Source organism: Antrostomus carolinensis, unplaced genomic scaffold (genome assembly GCF_000700745.2).
Source record: "Antrostomus carolinensis isolate BGI_N321 unplaced genomic scaffold, ASM70074v2 scaffold12980, whole genome shotgun sequence".
Taxonomy (NCBI): domain Eukaryota; kingdom Metazoa; phylum Chordata; class Aves; order Caprimulgiformes; family Caprimulgidae; genus Antrostomus; species Antrostomus carolinensis.
The window spans coordinates 28,874-46,686 of NW_010286556.1; the positions used below are offsets into that span (position 1 = coordinate 28,874).

At 38.9% G+C, this 17,813-nt stretch overlaps 1 protein-coding gene across 1 annotated transcript in view; it reads left to right on the top strand.

Annotated features, from left to right (window-relative positions):
- Positions 1-15,331, top strand: part of TTLL11 (tubulin tyrosine ligase like 11) — a gene marked incomplete at its 5' end in the record, with an annotated part of 37,970 nt that extends 22,639 nt beyond the window's left edge. Inside the window, 3 exons of the mRNA XM_010174930.1 lie at positions 8,761-9,018; positions 11,401-11,507; positions 15,042-15,331. Coding sequence (XP_010173232.1) covers positions 8,761-9,018; positions 11,401-11,507; positions 15,042-15,331 — 655 coding nt within the window. The remainder of the gene's footprint in view (positions 1-8,760; positions 9,019-11,400; positions 11,508-15,041) is intronic.
- Positions 15,332-17,813: the final 2,482 nt, after the last annotated feature.

Here is a 17,813-nt window from a genome sequence, read left to right on the forward strand (position 1 = left end):
ACTCGACAAACGCCATCTCCTCTCGTCCTCTGCTAGAGTGCGTTAATCGCAGCCTGTCTAGTACAAAGAAGAGGAGAAAAATGAGCAGTTGTTTCCTTTGTTAAGGAAATTGCTTAATTTTCCAAAATATATTTTTAAGAAATAGTACTGCATCTTCTTTCTTTGGATTTGCTATAATTTCCTCTTTAGTTTGCAGTACAAAAAAGCTGTTGTGGTTTGAAGGACACTCTTTTTCTCTCTGTGTTAAAGTACGGGGCAGATGCAGCATCTGCGTCCCTTGTCTGTCCAAGTGAGTTCACTGAATTTCCACATTCATACAGGGAAGGTGATTAGTAGTTAGGCTTGAGTGCAAATGGTTTTTTTCCTGACACTTCAGTATGCTAATCATTTGAGCTGAGTTTCTGCCATCAGCAAAATAATCTTCACCTCTCCTTACCCTGTAGCTTGCTAACATAATCTAGTTTTTGGGGCGTATCCCTGGCTTTAGTATATGGCTCAATTCCCATTATTAACCTGCAGTTAAACACTTCTTGAACGAACTTTGATTTTCAGAATGCTAGCTCAATTGCCTTGTCTAAAAGTAAGGATATATGTTTATTTAATTTGACATTTTTTCCCTTTTACCTTCTTGAATGTCTGTTTGTGCTGCACAGAAGCAACTCTGGCTTTGAATTGATTTTTCCAGTTGGTCTATAATGTAAACTTCAGTAACTTCTAATTTTCTCTAATCTTTCTGATACTAAATTGCTTCCCACCAGATAGTTTTCATAAAATAATTGTGCAAGTATTTACTATAGTGTATATTTGTGTGTATATGTCTGCATATACAGCATGCCTATGTGTATATTTGTATACAATATAAAAATGTCTCATTTCTTACCTGTTTCCTTGCCATCTTTACAATCTGTAAAGATCTGCACCTAAAACTACAACTAACGGTGGAAGTTTTGATTGCGTGAAATCTCTGGGGTGAGCCTTGAATACTTTGTCTTGGTTTCCAGTTATATCTTTTAAGTTCTTCATGTGGCTGCTGAGTTGCAGTATGTACTTTATGTTCTCTCAGGAATGGCACAACCCATGAACAAATTGATTTAAAAAAATAAGATTTCATGCAGCCTAGAAGATGTTATAACAAATCGATCAGCCAAGGGCATACGAAGGTACATCACTTTACTAATAAAAGAAACAAATCATTTCTGTGGAGTAGGGCTCCTGGGCCACATAAAAGTGTTTTATTAAAGGAGCAGTAAAATGGAATAAATTAATGCACACGCATGGATTATATCCCTGAATACCAGTGGAAAGTTCTTTCATGCAAATGCCTTCTAGGAATTATTTATTCACCATGTATTGAGCTGTTCAGGCTTAGGAATGGGAAAACTCATAGCAAATAGTTTCCAGTCTTGGTGCAGTTGTGAATTATAGAGCAGATTTAATGATCTAATTACCCCATGTTATTATAAGAAATAACACCATTTATGTATTTTCATTCGACGCAAATCATTATTTCACTGAAGTGTAACACAGAAGCCCCAGTTTGGTACTGTTAGTTTGAACACAGTGCCCTCCATTCTTTTTCTGTGACGAGCTGAAGCAACTGATAATACTTTTCATTGACTGCAAGGGGTGTCTCAGCCAGCAGGTTTCACTGACTCAGATGCATGGTCTGAAAAAAGCCAGCTCAATTTTAACATTAATAAGAATTAGGAAACAGCATTTTCTGAATGTTTGTTAGATCTTTCTAAATATTAAAAATAAGACAATATTTTTGAATGAGGTTGTATTATTTTCAGTGTGTTAAAATAACATAGATACACATGACAGCTGGAAATACCAATTTATTTATTTGTTTGTTTGTTTGTTTTCTTTCCTTCTATAGGAATAGTATGATTTGTTGGGACAAAGTTGAAAATGATATCTTTTCCTGGCAAGATGTTTATTTTTCAAGACCTTTTTTTCCTGTTGTAACTATAGGGTAAATGCAGGCATTTATTTTGCTAGCATTTGGTCTTAAATGGATATGGCATGAGAAGTGAATGAAAAATGGAGATTATTTCTCTGGGGGTTTTTTTTTGCAGGAGCTTTATTATTCTCATCAGCTTCAGGCTATCAGAAAGTTACGTGTACTCAGACACTGCACATAATGAGTATGAATATTAGATCATAACCGTATCTGAGAACTGTTTGCTTGTTGCCCTGTTTATACTCATATAATAATGGCAAGGGAGTGCGAAGCAGGTTTTTAAGGGACTGCAAAATGAAGTGCTTGGAATTTTGACTTGAGTTAAGCACAGGCATTGAGCAGAAAAATAACATTTTCCCTCTTACAGATATCCTTCAGGTGTCAGTTCTGCAGGATCCTGGTTTTATTACATCAATCACAAGCAGCTTAAGGCTTCCAAAAACATAGTCACAGACAGATGTTGAGCCTGTCTGGGGATTAGAAATATCCTCTTCCATTAAGTATAAATTAACTTAATCACCAGGTATGAAAGATAAGCAGCATAAACATCATTCCCTGAAGCTTTCATTAAAATTAAAATTCTATTTAAAACTAGGCTCGTATTTTCTCTGACTTGATCCCCCTTCAAAGAGATTATATCTGCTGTAAATTTTTACAGTGACAGAGTGACAGAAATTAATGTATTGGGGGCAGTGATGTTCTCCATAATTTAAGTTCTGTTGCTAGTCGTCTTGCAGCAGGAGAGATGATTGGCTTATTTTTAAGTAATAATTGGTCTCTAGTTTCTGGAAAAAAACAGAAAGCAACAAAACTGCCTAGCACCCAGTTGCCACAAAATGAAAGCATGAAGGCACATGACTTAACGGCAGCGTAATCATCAGTAGTGTTATTTTGTGTAAGTAGAATTCACCAGTTTAATAGGAGGATTACTGCTGATAAAATGCAATTGTGCTGCTGCTTCCTACTCCATTGGATGACAGGGTAAAGCTCCTTTTCTACCCTGGCATAATCATGACTGCTTTCTAAGAATAATTTCCACATGGGAAGAAATACCATGGGGTTTAAGGTTTTTTTCTATTCTCCTGAAAGACACTTGGTGGTCTAATTTAATGTTGGTTTCAATATATCATCAGGCTTTACAACTGGGTTGCCTTTGCAGTATCCTCTATTACTATTTTTAAGGCACACTTTTCTAAAGAAACAAAAGAAACTGGAGAAATAATGAGGCACATAAGTACCTTAAAAGCAAAGAGTGAACACAAATAAATCAGCTAGGAATAATAAAAGCTACTGCCACAAAAAAATAAAATATTGGGGACCATAGGTAATGATCTTTGTTCTATAATAATTTTTTTTACTACAGCAGAACAAAGTCTTTTGATGCAGGTTTTGCGTTGCTTATCCGTTAATTCATTTTAGTAATGCCATATTTTCTGCAGCACTCAAACAGATGACAGGTAATAGCATAAGCATTCACTGCTTCTGTTACATTAAAAGTAATAAATGTGTAGCTAATGCAGACTGATATCGCCATTATTCTTAAAAAGAGAAAGTTGGAAATAAAGAATCTCAATTAATAATTAGGAAATTACTATTTTTTTTTCAGTACATTGCACCTGAGACTCCTCAAATGCATTTTTTCATTTTGATGATTTAAACTATGTATTAGGGAGTGTGACAACAGAGCTCAAGTGCAACTATTACATCCAGTTGGGTGTTTATTCCAGGTGTGCAGAGTGTGCTTTGTATCCCTGAAGGATGTCTCTTCTCTCTCTGGTGTGCTGCTGGACTGATTCCTGTCATCACCTACTAAGGCAGGAGTTTAACAAAACTAGATTTTAATCCCAGTATCATTGGTGTTGGGTATCAGGTTTGAAATGATTTATTGGATTGAGCTTTAGTTTCAAATATAGAGGAATTAACTTGGCCTTTCTGACTTCTGATTTGTGTAATAGGCTTGTTGAAAGCCTGAACACTTCTTTTCATACGTGTTTCTTTTAAAAACACGCTAAAATTAAGGCCTTTCTGATCTGGAAGATACTAAGATCAGCAGTACCTAAATTGTCTAGGAGAATGATTTTTTCAAAGTGTAGTGGAACAAATCTTCACTCACTAATCAGGGCAAATCCACTCCATACTATGGAGACTTCTTCAAATAACTGAGTGACTCGACTTCTGGTCTTTTTAGGTTTCTCTGAACCAGTGGTTTCTCTGGCTGGATCATCTGAAATCCTTCCACGGCTGGGCTGTCAAGGGAAGGATGTTCCCTGTGCTCTGGTATTTTATGGATGACTGCAATGGTGTTACCTGGTGCCCATATTGTGATTTTTTTATTATGGAATATTGGAAGCTATTATTTCTGTAGCATTCGCCATATAAAAGACAACAACAGCATCTTGGATGGTATCATCAAGGAGTGAACAGAAAGAAGCGTATTTGTGTGGGGTGAAAGTGGAGAGTTGAGCACAGTGTGGATCTGCACCGGCCCCGTTTCAGGAATTCCTCTGTTCGGACAGGAACGGCTCTTACAACTGCTTTGGAACGGGAGGGTGAATCTTTGAATTAGCTTGTCTTAGGTTTTGAGTTTGAAGCAGAGACTCTGGTCGTCTCTGCATATGATATGAAAATATCAGTGATGTTCTCACCCATCACGTTGTGTCCTTGGTGTGGAGCAAGTCAGGATCCATCTTGGAAACTCTCATTAACAATGCGTTAAGGCAGCAAACTTTCCAAGTCTTCTGTTTTCTTTCAAAGCTATTTAATCTTTAATGGGAAGTGTTTATTTTTATAATAAATCTACCCAATCTGAAGAGGCAGCAAACCATCCTTCTCAGAAAGGGGACTGGTGTCTGTGGAGCTTAGGGTATGGTACGTGGTAAACAAAAAGCACTCGTGGGACAGAAAATGGAACGCCTGCGACTGGCAGATGCTGTGGTTGTTGATGACAGACTGCAGGGGCTTCGATTTAACTTTTTCAAGAATCTGATAAAGTATTTTGTTTGGGTTTTTTTTTAAGCAAATGGCAAGGCTATGGAGTACATTTTAAATTTATCCTTGGATTCACCTAGAGGTGTTTGCCAACTCTCAGAAGGGAGCTTAGTGTGCTCCATGTCTTTCACCCTCCCAGAGTGAATGCAGGCCTTGAAGGTGCAGGCAAAGTCAGACATGGTCATGCTCACGAAGAGGTTAAAATCTGAGGTGACTGAACTGCTGTATTTCTCTAACTGAGAGATGGTTCTTTTTTCTTAGGTAGAGATGGAAATTCTAACTGCTTTCAGCACTTTCTGCTTCCAGGAGACAGGACAGCTGCTGCACTTTCAAAATGTATTTTGCATGATGTGAAGTTAGTTGTCTGCCAGCAGCACGGTGATTATCAGTCCTTATTTTTAATGTGATTGATTCTGTTCTTTGAAATGTGGACTCTTTACAGTGGTTGCTTTGACTGCCTCAGAGCATTCTCCAAGTGTTGAATAAACTATATGTAAGAGCAATAACGTTTCTTACATAACTTCAAAAATCTCTTACTTTGTGGGGCTTAATATTCTTAATACTTTTATCTTTGTGCAACTTTGTTATTATTTTGGAAGGGAGGAAAATGCTAGCGCTATTGACGTTTTTTACTTTGCCAGAGGGTGAAAAGGAGATGAATATTCAGTATCTTCAAATGAAACTCACAAGTGGCCGGTACAAAACAAAAGCTGCTGATTATTCACACAACACGCCGTCAAACCATGAAACTTCTCGCTATCATGTACTGTGAGCGCTGGAAGTCCCTGTGTGTTAATAAAAGTAATAGGATTAGTCCATGAAAGAAAATTCATGAATGGCTGATAATGCAGAGACACTGCTCTGGCTTTGACTTACTGCTTCCTAACCGATTTATTTCTGTGAATGAGCACACAAACATATTTCATACCTACACGCTCCACTAACAAACACGTATCTGTTTCTTGGGAGGTCCATATACTGGGATGATAAATGGGTGGATAGATAGATTTGTCATGCAAAATATTCTCTGCTTTTGACTGTGTTAACATAGCCCTTGCTTTGAGACTAGAGGCTCAGCTGAGGGAATAATTATAGCTTCAGAATCCAGAACATAATATTTTGTTTTATTAGGTAAGTAGTTGTCAGCCGATACCGAAATTGCTTCATTTATACTTCCAGCAATGCCCTAAATGTTAAATATATCAAGTGAGCATTCTTAGAAATAATAATATTGCAATTCTTACCCAATTTTACTCTGAACTTGACAGTTAAATTTTATCTACAAGTATACAAAATACTGTGAATTTTGAAGCCTTTAATTAGTAGTTGCAAATTTGTTTATCCCTTAGCAACTTGTATTTGCATAAAGATTAAGGCCGGTCAGAATGAAAGGGACAAAACATAGATGGAGGAAACATTAATAAATTAGTAATCAAGTATAAAAGATAAGTAGTCTTAGATGTGGTTACCATAAGCTTTATTAAAATTGAAATTCTTTTTTAAAGATGCAGTTAATATTTTCTCCACAGTTGATAATTTCTAAAGAGAGATCTGTCATGAGCTGCAGAATTAGAGAATTAATGTATTGAGGTCAGACATTAATATGTAAATTCAGCTTTGCTTTTATTCTGGATGGCAACAAAAGCATTACCTTATATTTGACCTTTCATTCATTTAGCCTGACTCAGCTGTGTCTGTCAAACAATTAATTTTAAGGAGCAGCTTTAAAGCGTGGGGCTCAGCTTTCTTCTCCTCCCCTTGCCTGTTGGAAATCCCGTGAGAGAGGAGCTAATGGAGGGAACCTGTGCAAGGTTCTCATTCTGGAGATTTGTTTCAGCATTTTTTGGAGGTTTTTTTACAACTTGGCCACAGACGTTTTGCAGGGTTTTTGGGGAGACTAGGGCCAAGCATGAGAACCCCGTGTGTTGTACCCAGGCTCCCAAGGTGAAGCCCTGAATGCCACAGTATATAAGATGTTTCTTGGAAGTCACTTTCTGGAGTAAGAAAGAACTCGATGGTAAATATACGTAGGAGTTTTCAGCAACACTTTGAATCTGACAGGTAGCACCGCAAAAACGTGTCCTTGTGTGTTTTCCGATTGACTGATGAGTTAAGGGTAGAAATGGAGGTGAAAATCCCCCTTCCATTTTCATTCTTGCTGGACCTTGAGCTGTATTTCTGCTTTCTGTAGCTGTACTGCCAGGTCTTTGGTTGTGTGACCCTTGGGGAGTTGTGTCATCCGGCTCGCCCTTATGGTGCGGCGATGGCAGATGGCAGCGAAACACAGAAGAAGATGTAATGGTGCATTGCAAGCGAGCGTGATTTATCTGGTGCTAGGGCAAAAAAACATGTTGTGCAACATTTCCTGGCAAAAATGTGCAGATCACAGTAAAATTCTGTTTTTATAGACACCGAGCCTGGCTGTACTATACCTGGCTAAGCAGCTTTTCTTAATTAGTTGTGTTGAGACCACACTGAGGTTGGGTGGATGCAAGTGTGTTCGATAGTTCTACAACAAATAAACTTTTCTTGAAGTGGTACCAGTGGAGAATTATACTCTGAGTATAGTCAGTGTAAATGCTTGCAGTTCAGGTGAGTGTGCAGAATAGAGAAGTCTGTATCAATTCAGTTTTATAAATATGGACAAGCTCTTGTGCAGGTTTGTTCCAGAAACTTTCACTTTAATTCTAATTAGATGACCAAACTAATTAAGCTCTAGTGCATTAGAAAAGGAAAGCTAAGAAAGTCTTGGGAGGGGGGGAAAGCAAAAGAATGAAAACAAATCATTAAACTTTCTAAAAGCAATAACCTGTAAAAGCAAATTAGGAAGTATATTCTCTTTTTTTTTTAACTTAATGGAAGTACAAGACTTGGCAATTAAGATTACAATTAAGTTTTCTTGTTCTGATTTATACATTAGGAGAGTCTATAAAATACTTAAGCTGAAAGGAATGAGACATGCAAAAAAGGTGGTTTTATTTAAAAAATACTTTTCTAATATGAAATATGGTTTTGAAGCTATTTCAATAAAAGTCTGAAATGGGAAGCTGGTTTTGAGTATTTATCCATGACCTCAAAGGCAGCTGTAGGCTTTTCTCCATAGAAAGGAGGGGAAGAAGGAAATTCTAGGTGGTAGTTTAGAGTCTCTGCTTTGTTATATTCAATGATATTTTTTTCTTTGACCATAATACAGGTTTTTTTCCACATACACAATTTTCTATGACCCCAATACAAATCAAACATAGTCTTGTTTAGTAATTTGACTGTGTCCATTCCCTCTCAATGAGGGAGACAGAGTCTTCTGTGGTTCCCAGCAGTGATGTGTCCAGAGTATGTGTTTACCATTATGGTTTGGGTGTTCTCCTCATGACCATTTCACATTTCTTTTGAGAATGGGGGTTGAAAAATGAAAGACTGTAAACTACTGTACTTCTCAGAAGTTCCAGGGACTGTTACTTCAGCAGGACGGATTTACGAAGGAAGTATGGATTTGCGGATGAAGACTAGGCTGAGAGACATTGTTCCACAAGTCAGACCTTGGTCTCAGCAGGGTAGAGTGGATGGCCAACGCGCCAGCCTCCCGCCCATGCCTGGCAGCACAGGCACCCAAGAGTTCTGGGGCTGCTCATTATCTTTTTAACTCCTATGACATGATTTCTGCCTTAGGGAACCTTGGTATTTGTTCTTGTTTTTTCATTACTGTAAAGATCTCATAAAATGATGTTTTATAATTAATAAAAACACCCTCAGAATATTTCATGTTCTCAGAATGAGGTTAATGTCAGATGCAATTATTTCATGTGCTACAGGTGTCAGGCTGTGGAGCATGTGTCAGAAGCAAACGAAGAGCTGCTGGAGGCAGGACCGGCAGACAGAGCGCAGTGTGACACCCCCCAAAGTCCGGAGGCCGAGCTCCCCTCCCTGTGTCTCAAGCAAGTGTTTCCCAAGTACGCCAAGCAGTTTAACTACCTGCGACTTGTGGACAGAGTGGCTGCACTGTTTATCCGATTTCTTGGTGTAAAAGGGACAACAAAGTTGGGGCCAACAGGTTTCCGAACGTTTATAAGGTGAGTAAGGTGAATTTCTGCAGGAATTGCTTAAAGCGTAGTCAAGAAGTCAGAAATCCCAATCCTGTGGGGTGGCACTGCTGTCCCTGGGCTTCTCTGAAGTTCTGTTGAATAAAAGCAGTGGTGCCCTTTTAGCTCGTGGGTTTAGCAATGCCTTCTAAAGAAACTTTTCCTGTAAGTTCCATTGAACCATTGCGTATTTTTTTAATAAAATAAACGCATTTTTATCATTCCAAGCTCCCAAAGCAGCTGACCTACAAAGCCATGTCTAGTAGGAACCTGGGTCTTTATTCTACAGCAGATCAGTGATACTTCGGGAGACTCTATCTGCAGTCTTAGTCATGTCATGTTCCTAGTAAATCCTAGGAATACTATTGTGAGAAAGTGACAAGTGAAACTGGGTCACTGGAGATCTGGTTCTGCTGGCTGTGGGGGCACAGCCGCCTGCCCCAGGCCACAGGAAGGGATTTCCAAATGCCAGTAGCTGATGCATTGTGCACTGAGGATTTGCATTGTGAAATTGTAACTTGCAATGGCAAGGAACTCAATTTATTTTTTCACATACTTTTTATTTGTGAGGTTTTTTCCCGTCGTTTTTGATGGATGTATCTGTTCTAGTCATGGTACAAATATCTCATTGTCTGTCTTTCATTGACAGTGACAAAAGAAATAAGCAGCAGCAGCAGATGTACTCTTAAAACACAGATCCTGTTTCTATGCAGATGCATTTAGCATTCAGGAATGAATATAAACAATTTGATTTGTACAAATTACGATATACAGAAAATGACTGAAGGCATCTGCTCTATCCACAGACCAGTACAGGATTGTTTCCAGTTCTGTATTTTCTATTGTTTAGTCCAGCCTTAATTTGGCACTTGTTAGAGGAGCACAGAATGAATGCCAACATTTTCTTTTAAGAATATGAAAATTAATTGCCATATCTCAATGAAATAGTGTTTGCAGTTTCCTTAGGCATGTTCAATTCAACTTTTTAATATTAGCAAATATTTTGTTTATGTTTTCCCAGAGGATCTATACCAACTACATGGCCCTTTTCTGAAATGCTGTCATTACTAGTCATGTCAGAAATAAGGTCATGTTTCTAGGATGTGTGCTGTGTCACTTTTCAGGAATAAAATGGTACACGAGTGTGACCGTGTCTGTGTGTGTGCAGAGACAATCCACTCAAAGCTTAGCTAATCAGAATCTCTTCCTCTTCAATAATTTCTTCATTCTGAAAAAATAACTAAAAGGGGAACACTGAGCATGGCTTTAGTCTTTGCTTTGATGCTGCCTAAGATTTTTTTTTTGGACTATCTAGGCCAGACCTGAACTCTGTTTTAAGGGAGCTCTGCTTAGGCAACTAAAGAGTAAGGCTCTTTTAAATTATCCAGGTTTGGAGGTTTTTTGGTTTTGCTCCCCACCCCCCTCTTTTCTTTTCTGGATAGAAATTTTGGCCAGCTCTTTGGCATGTGCACTAGTTCCCACCAGGCTGCCAGACATCTGGAAATCCTGGACAGATGGTTAGTTCTCATATATTGATCAACACTACACTGCAGGCTCAGACGACAGGAGTGTCAGATCTTCTGTACATGCTTCTCACCAAACACCCGAGATGCATCCAGAGATGCTGTTGCTTTCCATGCGGTGTTCAGTACCACACCGGGTAAATCTGTTCCGTGTTCAGGCATGAGCAAGTAATTCTGTGCCTGAAAGCTTTCCTCCAACCCTTTCCAACAGGATCAGTCAGTCAAATAAAAGAGTATTTTGCTGTGCAAACTCTGCCTCATGTAGATAGTCTGTGCAGATTTGTGTTGGGTTTCACAACGTACCAATTAATTCCATTCTGTTACGGCCTCAGTACTGGCAAAGCTTGGGAGAAAGCAGTGTATAATGTTCATGTCAAATTTTAATTGAAATATTTAGGGTTTTCTCATCCCCCCTTTGTTGCAAAACCAAAATAAACCAGTTAATCTGTAATCTGACCTGCTGCCTTTGTGGCTAGAGATTGACATGAGATTGCACCTGCAAACTGGATTTGGGTGCATGCCTCTAAGTGGAGCACTCCTACTGCCCAGAGCCACCTCTGGCAGAGGTGGTCCCTGCATGATCCAAACAGGCAGCAGGACAAGGTACATACAAGAGATGTTTTGGAGGTGAAAATACCATTTCAGATACGTACACTCAACGAGCACTGGTTTGTTTGCTGTCTGCTGTATGTGTTTTATTAGACTAAGCATGTTGCAGTGGGTGTGTACACGGTGTAAACAGTGTAAACTGTTCTCCTGATGTTCTCTCACTTGCCCTTGAAGAATTTTTCCTAACTTGGAAGTTTAAACATAATCAGAATTTCTTTTTTATTTCATCTGTTTTTAACAGAAACTGCAAACTGAGTAACAGCAATTTTTCAATGGCTTCTGTAGATATCTTGTACATTGATATCACAAGAAGGTGGAACAACATGGGAATCGACCACAAAGAATCAGGTAACACTACTTTGTATTTGAACACTACGGAAGTTTGGGTTGGGGTTTTTTTTGCAATTTTGGTAGCTCAAGCACACCTCAAACATTCAATTTAAAAAAATGAGAACAAAGCGTGTACATCTGAGGCACGTACATGTACAACAAATTCTTCTGTTTAGTTCTGTGGCAGTTTCCCTTTATCTACAGAGTAGATCCCTCCGTTTTCAGTTTATTTATTGGAACAAGTCTTCTGCAAGCCCCTTCTTACACTTGCAACTTTGCGTTTGTAAAACTTTTGCTGTTTGTGGAGAAGCATTTAAAACCATTCCCGGTGGATCCTTCAGCTTGATTCCAGTGTAAGAAGGTACGTCCATATCAGAGTAGTTTACATGGTTAGCAAAACCCAACCAAACCAAAAGCTATGCAGGAGCTGGAAATAAATATGCTTAACTTCTCTTTGTGATTTGTGTTCCCCAAAAAGGTTACTTTGGGGTCAAACAAAAATACCTGTATTATTTTTCCTTTCCCAGAGAGGCCCCCCCTCCCTGCCTGACAGTACACTGCCTTTTTTTCATTTTCATTGTCTTTGTGGTGGGTGAGGGAAAGACAATAGTTTCTGCACAAACTTGCACAGTGCTCAGCTATTAAATAGGCTTTTATTACGGACCAGTAGTGGTGCCTTTTTGCTACGAGCACCCCTTGCTGTAATTGTTTGTTCATTCCAGAGCTAGGTCAAACAGCCAGCCCAGCCTTCAGCAGTGAATTACCTCCCCATCTGCTTGGATCACATTTTTAGATCTGAGACAGTAATCTATGAAATAGCAGAGTTCAGGGATTATTTTCTTGTTATTTTAATGGCCTAAATACATCGTTTAATATATAACTTAATTTCTAAAATTGCTCATACATTACTATATGAAATTGAGTCCATAAATTTGGCAACTTTTCCATAGCTTTTGTAAAATGTTGAGTAATTTCAATTGTTCTAATATTCCCATCTCAACAACAAAACACTGTTCCTGATGACATTTTTTGAGCCATTTATAGCAGGCAAGCAGCAGCTGGAGCATTCAAGGAAGGTTTTATGCCACTGCTCTTTGTGGCCTTTTTTTGTTTAAATCAGTGTGGGATAAAGAAATCCACCTCGATGCTGCTGGTGTAAACTAGCATGCTGGTCACAGAGCTGCAAGCTGGCATCTTCCCAGACATTGATTCAAAATATATTTTCATATAAGAAGCTGAACATGGACATCACTGTGTATTTTTTAAAAAAATGCTAAACTTGCAGAAGAACCAAAAGCCTCCAAGTTGAGACTGACTTTTGTATTTGTTAACCCACCCTGCCAAAATACATCTGTAGTTTTCTCCTGCATAAACATCAAGAATCAGCAATACACATAATAACTTGTGAGAGTGCTCTCAGGTATGACAGCAGTAACATTATTTATATATAACCTTCTTTTGAATGTGCTTCTGAAATGTTAATGAAGCTTCTATTTGTATGAAATGGATAAGTATTATTTTGTCTTTCTTGAATGTAGGTATCCTATAATATCCTATTGAGTCTGTGTATATGAAGTCAGATAAGATAAGGCAAAAGGAGAATAAATAAAATAGACATGGCTGACAGAAAGAATAAATCCAGAGCTAAGATTGGGAGGGAGAAAATGAAGGTATAGTGCAGAGGAGATAGTGTGGTTTATTATGTGTGAACTCCTCTACTGCTTTAGGTAGGTTAGGGTCACCTTAGTTTCACAAGTATGTAAGATTTGAATATTTGCATTTAGCATTTCAGTGTGGGTATAGGTAAGCTCTTTGTGTGGTTAGCTGATAGAATTTCACTAGCAAAAGTAATAGAAATGCATGTGAATTTTCAGGCTTTCAGAAATTGAGATTTGTTGACAGTCTCAACGAACCGAATTGTTTTCTAGGTGTTAAAACACAAAATACCCAACCATTTCTGTTGGCTCTGGATTTGGCTCACCTCCAGCTGTAACCAATACAGTAACTTCAAACTTTTTTCATTAAATGCTTCACATGAGTGTCACTTATGAGGGAGAGAGAGAGTGTGTGTGCTACCAAAGGTGCTTTCCCTGCCTGTGGCTCACCGTGACTGATAAAATAATTTACTGAGCTGGCAGCTGCTGCTTTCAGATAACTCAACAATTCCTTTGCAAGCTATTCTACAGCCAAGATCGTCAGCGATCCCAGCTGCAGCCTTAGTTGAGAGAAATTATACTTCAGAATGTAATTGTAATATTTTGAAAAGGTGCCTTTCCTGCAGCATCAATAAGCCAACATTAAGTTTAAAAGCCCAAACCTTTCAATATCTCATCCTAAAATAATCTTCTTAAGTGGATGTTCAAACTGGGAGAGCCAGTTACAGCACAAAGCAGCTATAACTGTTCCTTGTTGCTGGCATTCTGCAAAACCATTGTGGTCTGGCTTCTTAATTAAGAGTTAAAGTAGGTATTACTTCAAGGATTTACATACAATAATTAGTGTTAATATGGAGCCCTTCTTGCCATTGGCTGCGGTAATGTGTTATTAGTAAGATGTGATCAAACAACACCTGAAGACTCTGCACTGCAGCATGTGGCTTCTGCAGGGGACTTTTGTTTGTGAAGGGGAAGAGCAGAAAGTTTTATTACAGCAGAGAAATTTTTTGGCTCTCCACCACTTTCCCTTCCTACACACTTCAACTGGTTTTCTTTCAGTTGAAACAAAACTACTATTGTAGAGTTGCTGGGTACGGCTGAAAAAATGGCATCTTCGCCTTCAAAAGGGAGGCTGAGGATTCATACCTAATACAGTCTTGGCAGGAGGAAAGTAACACGTCAAATAAACTCACTTCTGTGATAAGGTGATATTGGTAATGGGGTTGTCTTTGTAGTGGTGCAGCCTGAAATGCCACACTGTTTCAATAGTTCTACATTTGAACTTTTGTTTTAGGTCTGTCTCTAAAAAGATAAGATTTGAATGACCCAATTCTGGTGCCAATATAAACTTGGTTTTCTCTCCAGGTGGATTGTTGTCCTTGAAGCTCAGTATATTACTGTGTGTCTAATTTGGTTTCAACTTAATATTTGAGGCAGCAGAAATCAAGGCTGCTATTGCATCAATTTAATTGCACAACATCTTAAAATCAGTTGTTGCTGTACCAGTTTCCCTCTGGATGCCAGGCTGCTGGTCAGGCTGATGTCTGTAAAACCAGAAACAGCCTCAAGTGATAGACTGTCACCCGTCTATAACCCGGCCTGGGCATGCCCTGTACTGAAACACTAAATGAGCTTCATACAAACGTGTGTTTCATACAAATAAAACCTTGTCTTTTGGTCTTTGAAAGACAGACAATTAATTTTCTTACTGAGCATTCTAGATGGCTGCTGTTTAAATTAAAAGATGTTAACTAGCATGATTGTATGTGTCCACACCCAGCACATACACATTTGGCCCTGCTGCCAGAAGAATCAGGAGATACTACAATATTTAAAGAATGTCGTTTGCCAGAGAACACTGTGCTATGAATCTCCTGTAAACACCTTTTCCTTCCAGGAATGTGTTTGCAAGCCTTTGTCGAAGCTTTCTTCTGCCTGGCTCAGAAAAAATACAAGTCCCTCCCACTGCACGAGCAGGTGGCATCGCTGATCGGTTTTTGTGAGTATCATCTGGCTGCCCTGGATGAAAAGCGCCTGGTTTGTGGCCGTGGGATCGTGGAGCGCCGAAATGCAGTAGTTCCTTGTCAGACAGATGGACTTCACCTTACACCAGCTGCACACACACCCCTCCTGAATCGCACGGCCACAGCTAGTAAATTCACCGACTATAGAAGTCATCGCTGTTAACGGTGCTAATTCACCAGGACAGAACTGAGAGGTAGTCCCCAGGTATGTACGTACCTGCAGGAGGACAGACAGACTCTTGAATTCCTTCATCCAATAGTTACGATTATTTATTTCAGCTTTTTTTATTTACGCTCTTCAAAAAGTCAGCTGCAAGCTTCATCCTCAAATAAAGCTCCTGGCAGTGGCTCGTTGTTATTTACCTCTGTGTTGGACCTACACTACACCTTGTGTGACAAACTCTGCTTTCATCCCAAGCGTATAGAAAACCATGGGTGAAGACAGGGACCAAAATACAGTGGGATGATAACCAGCATCGTGGGATTAGCTGCACTGATCGAGAGGCACAGTCGTATCAAAGGCATTATGTGGACTGGACATACGGAAACCAAGTCAGGAGCTGCAGAGTCAAATACCAGTTGTAGACTTTGGAAAACTGAAACCTGGAATTATGTTTGTGGTCAGACTTCAGGCTTTGACCCCCTTTCGGTGGCTTGGACTGTATTTGTTAGAATCAATGCAGATTTGCTCATTGTCTATGTACTTAAATTTAAAGTCAGTCTTAAAACACTGAAATCATATTTTGGCTTCTACTTCTTTGTACGTGTCTTTGCCATGACAAATACTGTTAATTTTTTAAAGAAAAACTAAAGATATTTATCCTTTTGCCTCCACAGAACCAATAAGCTCACACTTATTCACAGAAGAAATTTACTTCATTAAGTCAAGTTTGATGAATCAAGTGGTTGTTTTATCTTCAGCTACTAAGCACTGCAAAAAGCTTTACGGTGTAAAGGCCTCAGAGTTCACTGAAATTCCAGTGAAACCAATCCTGTCACTGACTTTAGGTTAAACTAACTGTCTGCTAGGTTTGCTTATTTTTTGCCTTTTGCATGTTTGTTACCCTTTTTGGACCTGCAGTAACATCTAGAGCAGATTTTCTTTGTCTTTGCACTTATTCTTCATTTTTTCCCCTTAAATAACAGTATAAGTCTGTACAAATTAGGTCTGTGTTATTTAACAGGATATTTTGACAAGAACACTGGGCTATACTGCTGGAGTTGTACAGAGTAGTCTTATTTTTCAAGAAATCAACCGTGACTTCCATAATCACAGTCTTCTTGGTGGGGGGCTGAGCAGAACATGAGACTGGCTGAAAGGACAAGAATAACTTGGAGCTTCAGGGCTATTCAGTCAAATTCTTTTTGGTCTCATATTTTATTACAATAATGTACGTCGACATCCGAATTTGATTTTCCTCCTTTGTTCTATTCTTTAAAGTTAATGAGTTTGCTCATGTTCTGGTGTTCCTCGTGCTGTCAAAAATCACAAGGCTGTAGGATGGCACAGTGCCTGGGCATTTACCTTCGGACTGGAGGAAATTACCAGAGCTCGATGTCATGTATCAGAAACGTGACCTTGGAAGCACATTGTCAGTGCAGAGGGGGACTCCACCCGTTTAATGTCACAGACTAAATGTGCACACGGTGTTGAGTGAGTTTTTACTTCAGAAAGAGTTAAAGAGTTTCTTTCCTGACATTAGTTTTAAGCAGCATGCGTTTTTCCTGAGTGGCAATCAGCAGCATGGCAATGCAACGCAGAAGTCAAGCTGAGCCCACAAGAAGTGAGTACCTAGCATGTGTTGTGTCGGCTGTGGGCATCCCTTCTTTGCTTTTTCTTCTTCTGTAACACCAATAAGAGTAGCAGTAGATGATCTTTTTTAGTTCAATGGCTAGGCTGTTTGAAATTTTATGTGTCGTACATAAGAGGACAATTGTAGACTAAAGCCACTGCCCTCAGCCTTGTTTAAGTTTCATAAAGATTATTGCGGTATGAAGATAAAATGCCAAACTCCAAGGTCTGGCATCTGTCAGAACAAATGAAGCTGAAAGGGTCATTTTTTTTCACACTTTCATTGTAATATATTTGAAGACATTCACAAGTTGAAAAATGGTTACTTCTCATTTTGTGACATCTGACATTTGTCTTGCGATTGGCAGTGTGTTACTAGAAAATAGCTTACAGTTGCTCTCATCTCGTGATTGATGTCCTGTACAGACAGAGTTATAGAAGAGTCGGATTTGAAATGCTACAGCTGCAAATGCCTTTCCTTACAGCTTTCAAGTAGTACAATCTATGGCCTAAAATAGCCAGGTTTTGCTATTGTGTAAGCTACCCTGGTATCAGTGGAATAAATTAACTATTGTATATAATGAACACTGGTAAGATCTCTCTCTCTTTGGAGATCTTTATATTCTCTGGATCTAATTCAGATTTTTATAGCCTGTGCATACACAAGGTGATGCATTATGCCCTGTTTATCTCCCACTTCAAATATGAAGGGTCCCTTGTAGAATAGTCAAAATATTCAATTATCTACCTCTAGTAATCCAGTGTTCATGTATTTATATAACTGGAAAACTGAGTGGCATGTTATTCTTGGGGGGGAAGAGGGGGATAAAACAGGAGGGTACTTTAGAGACTT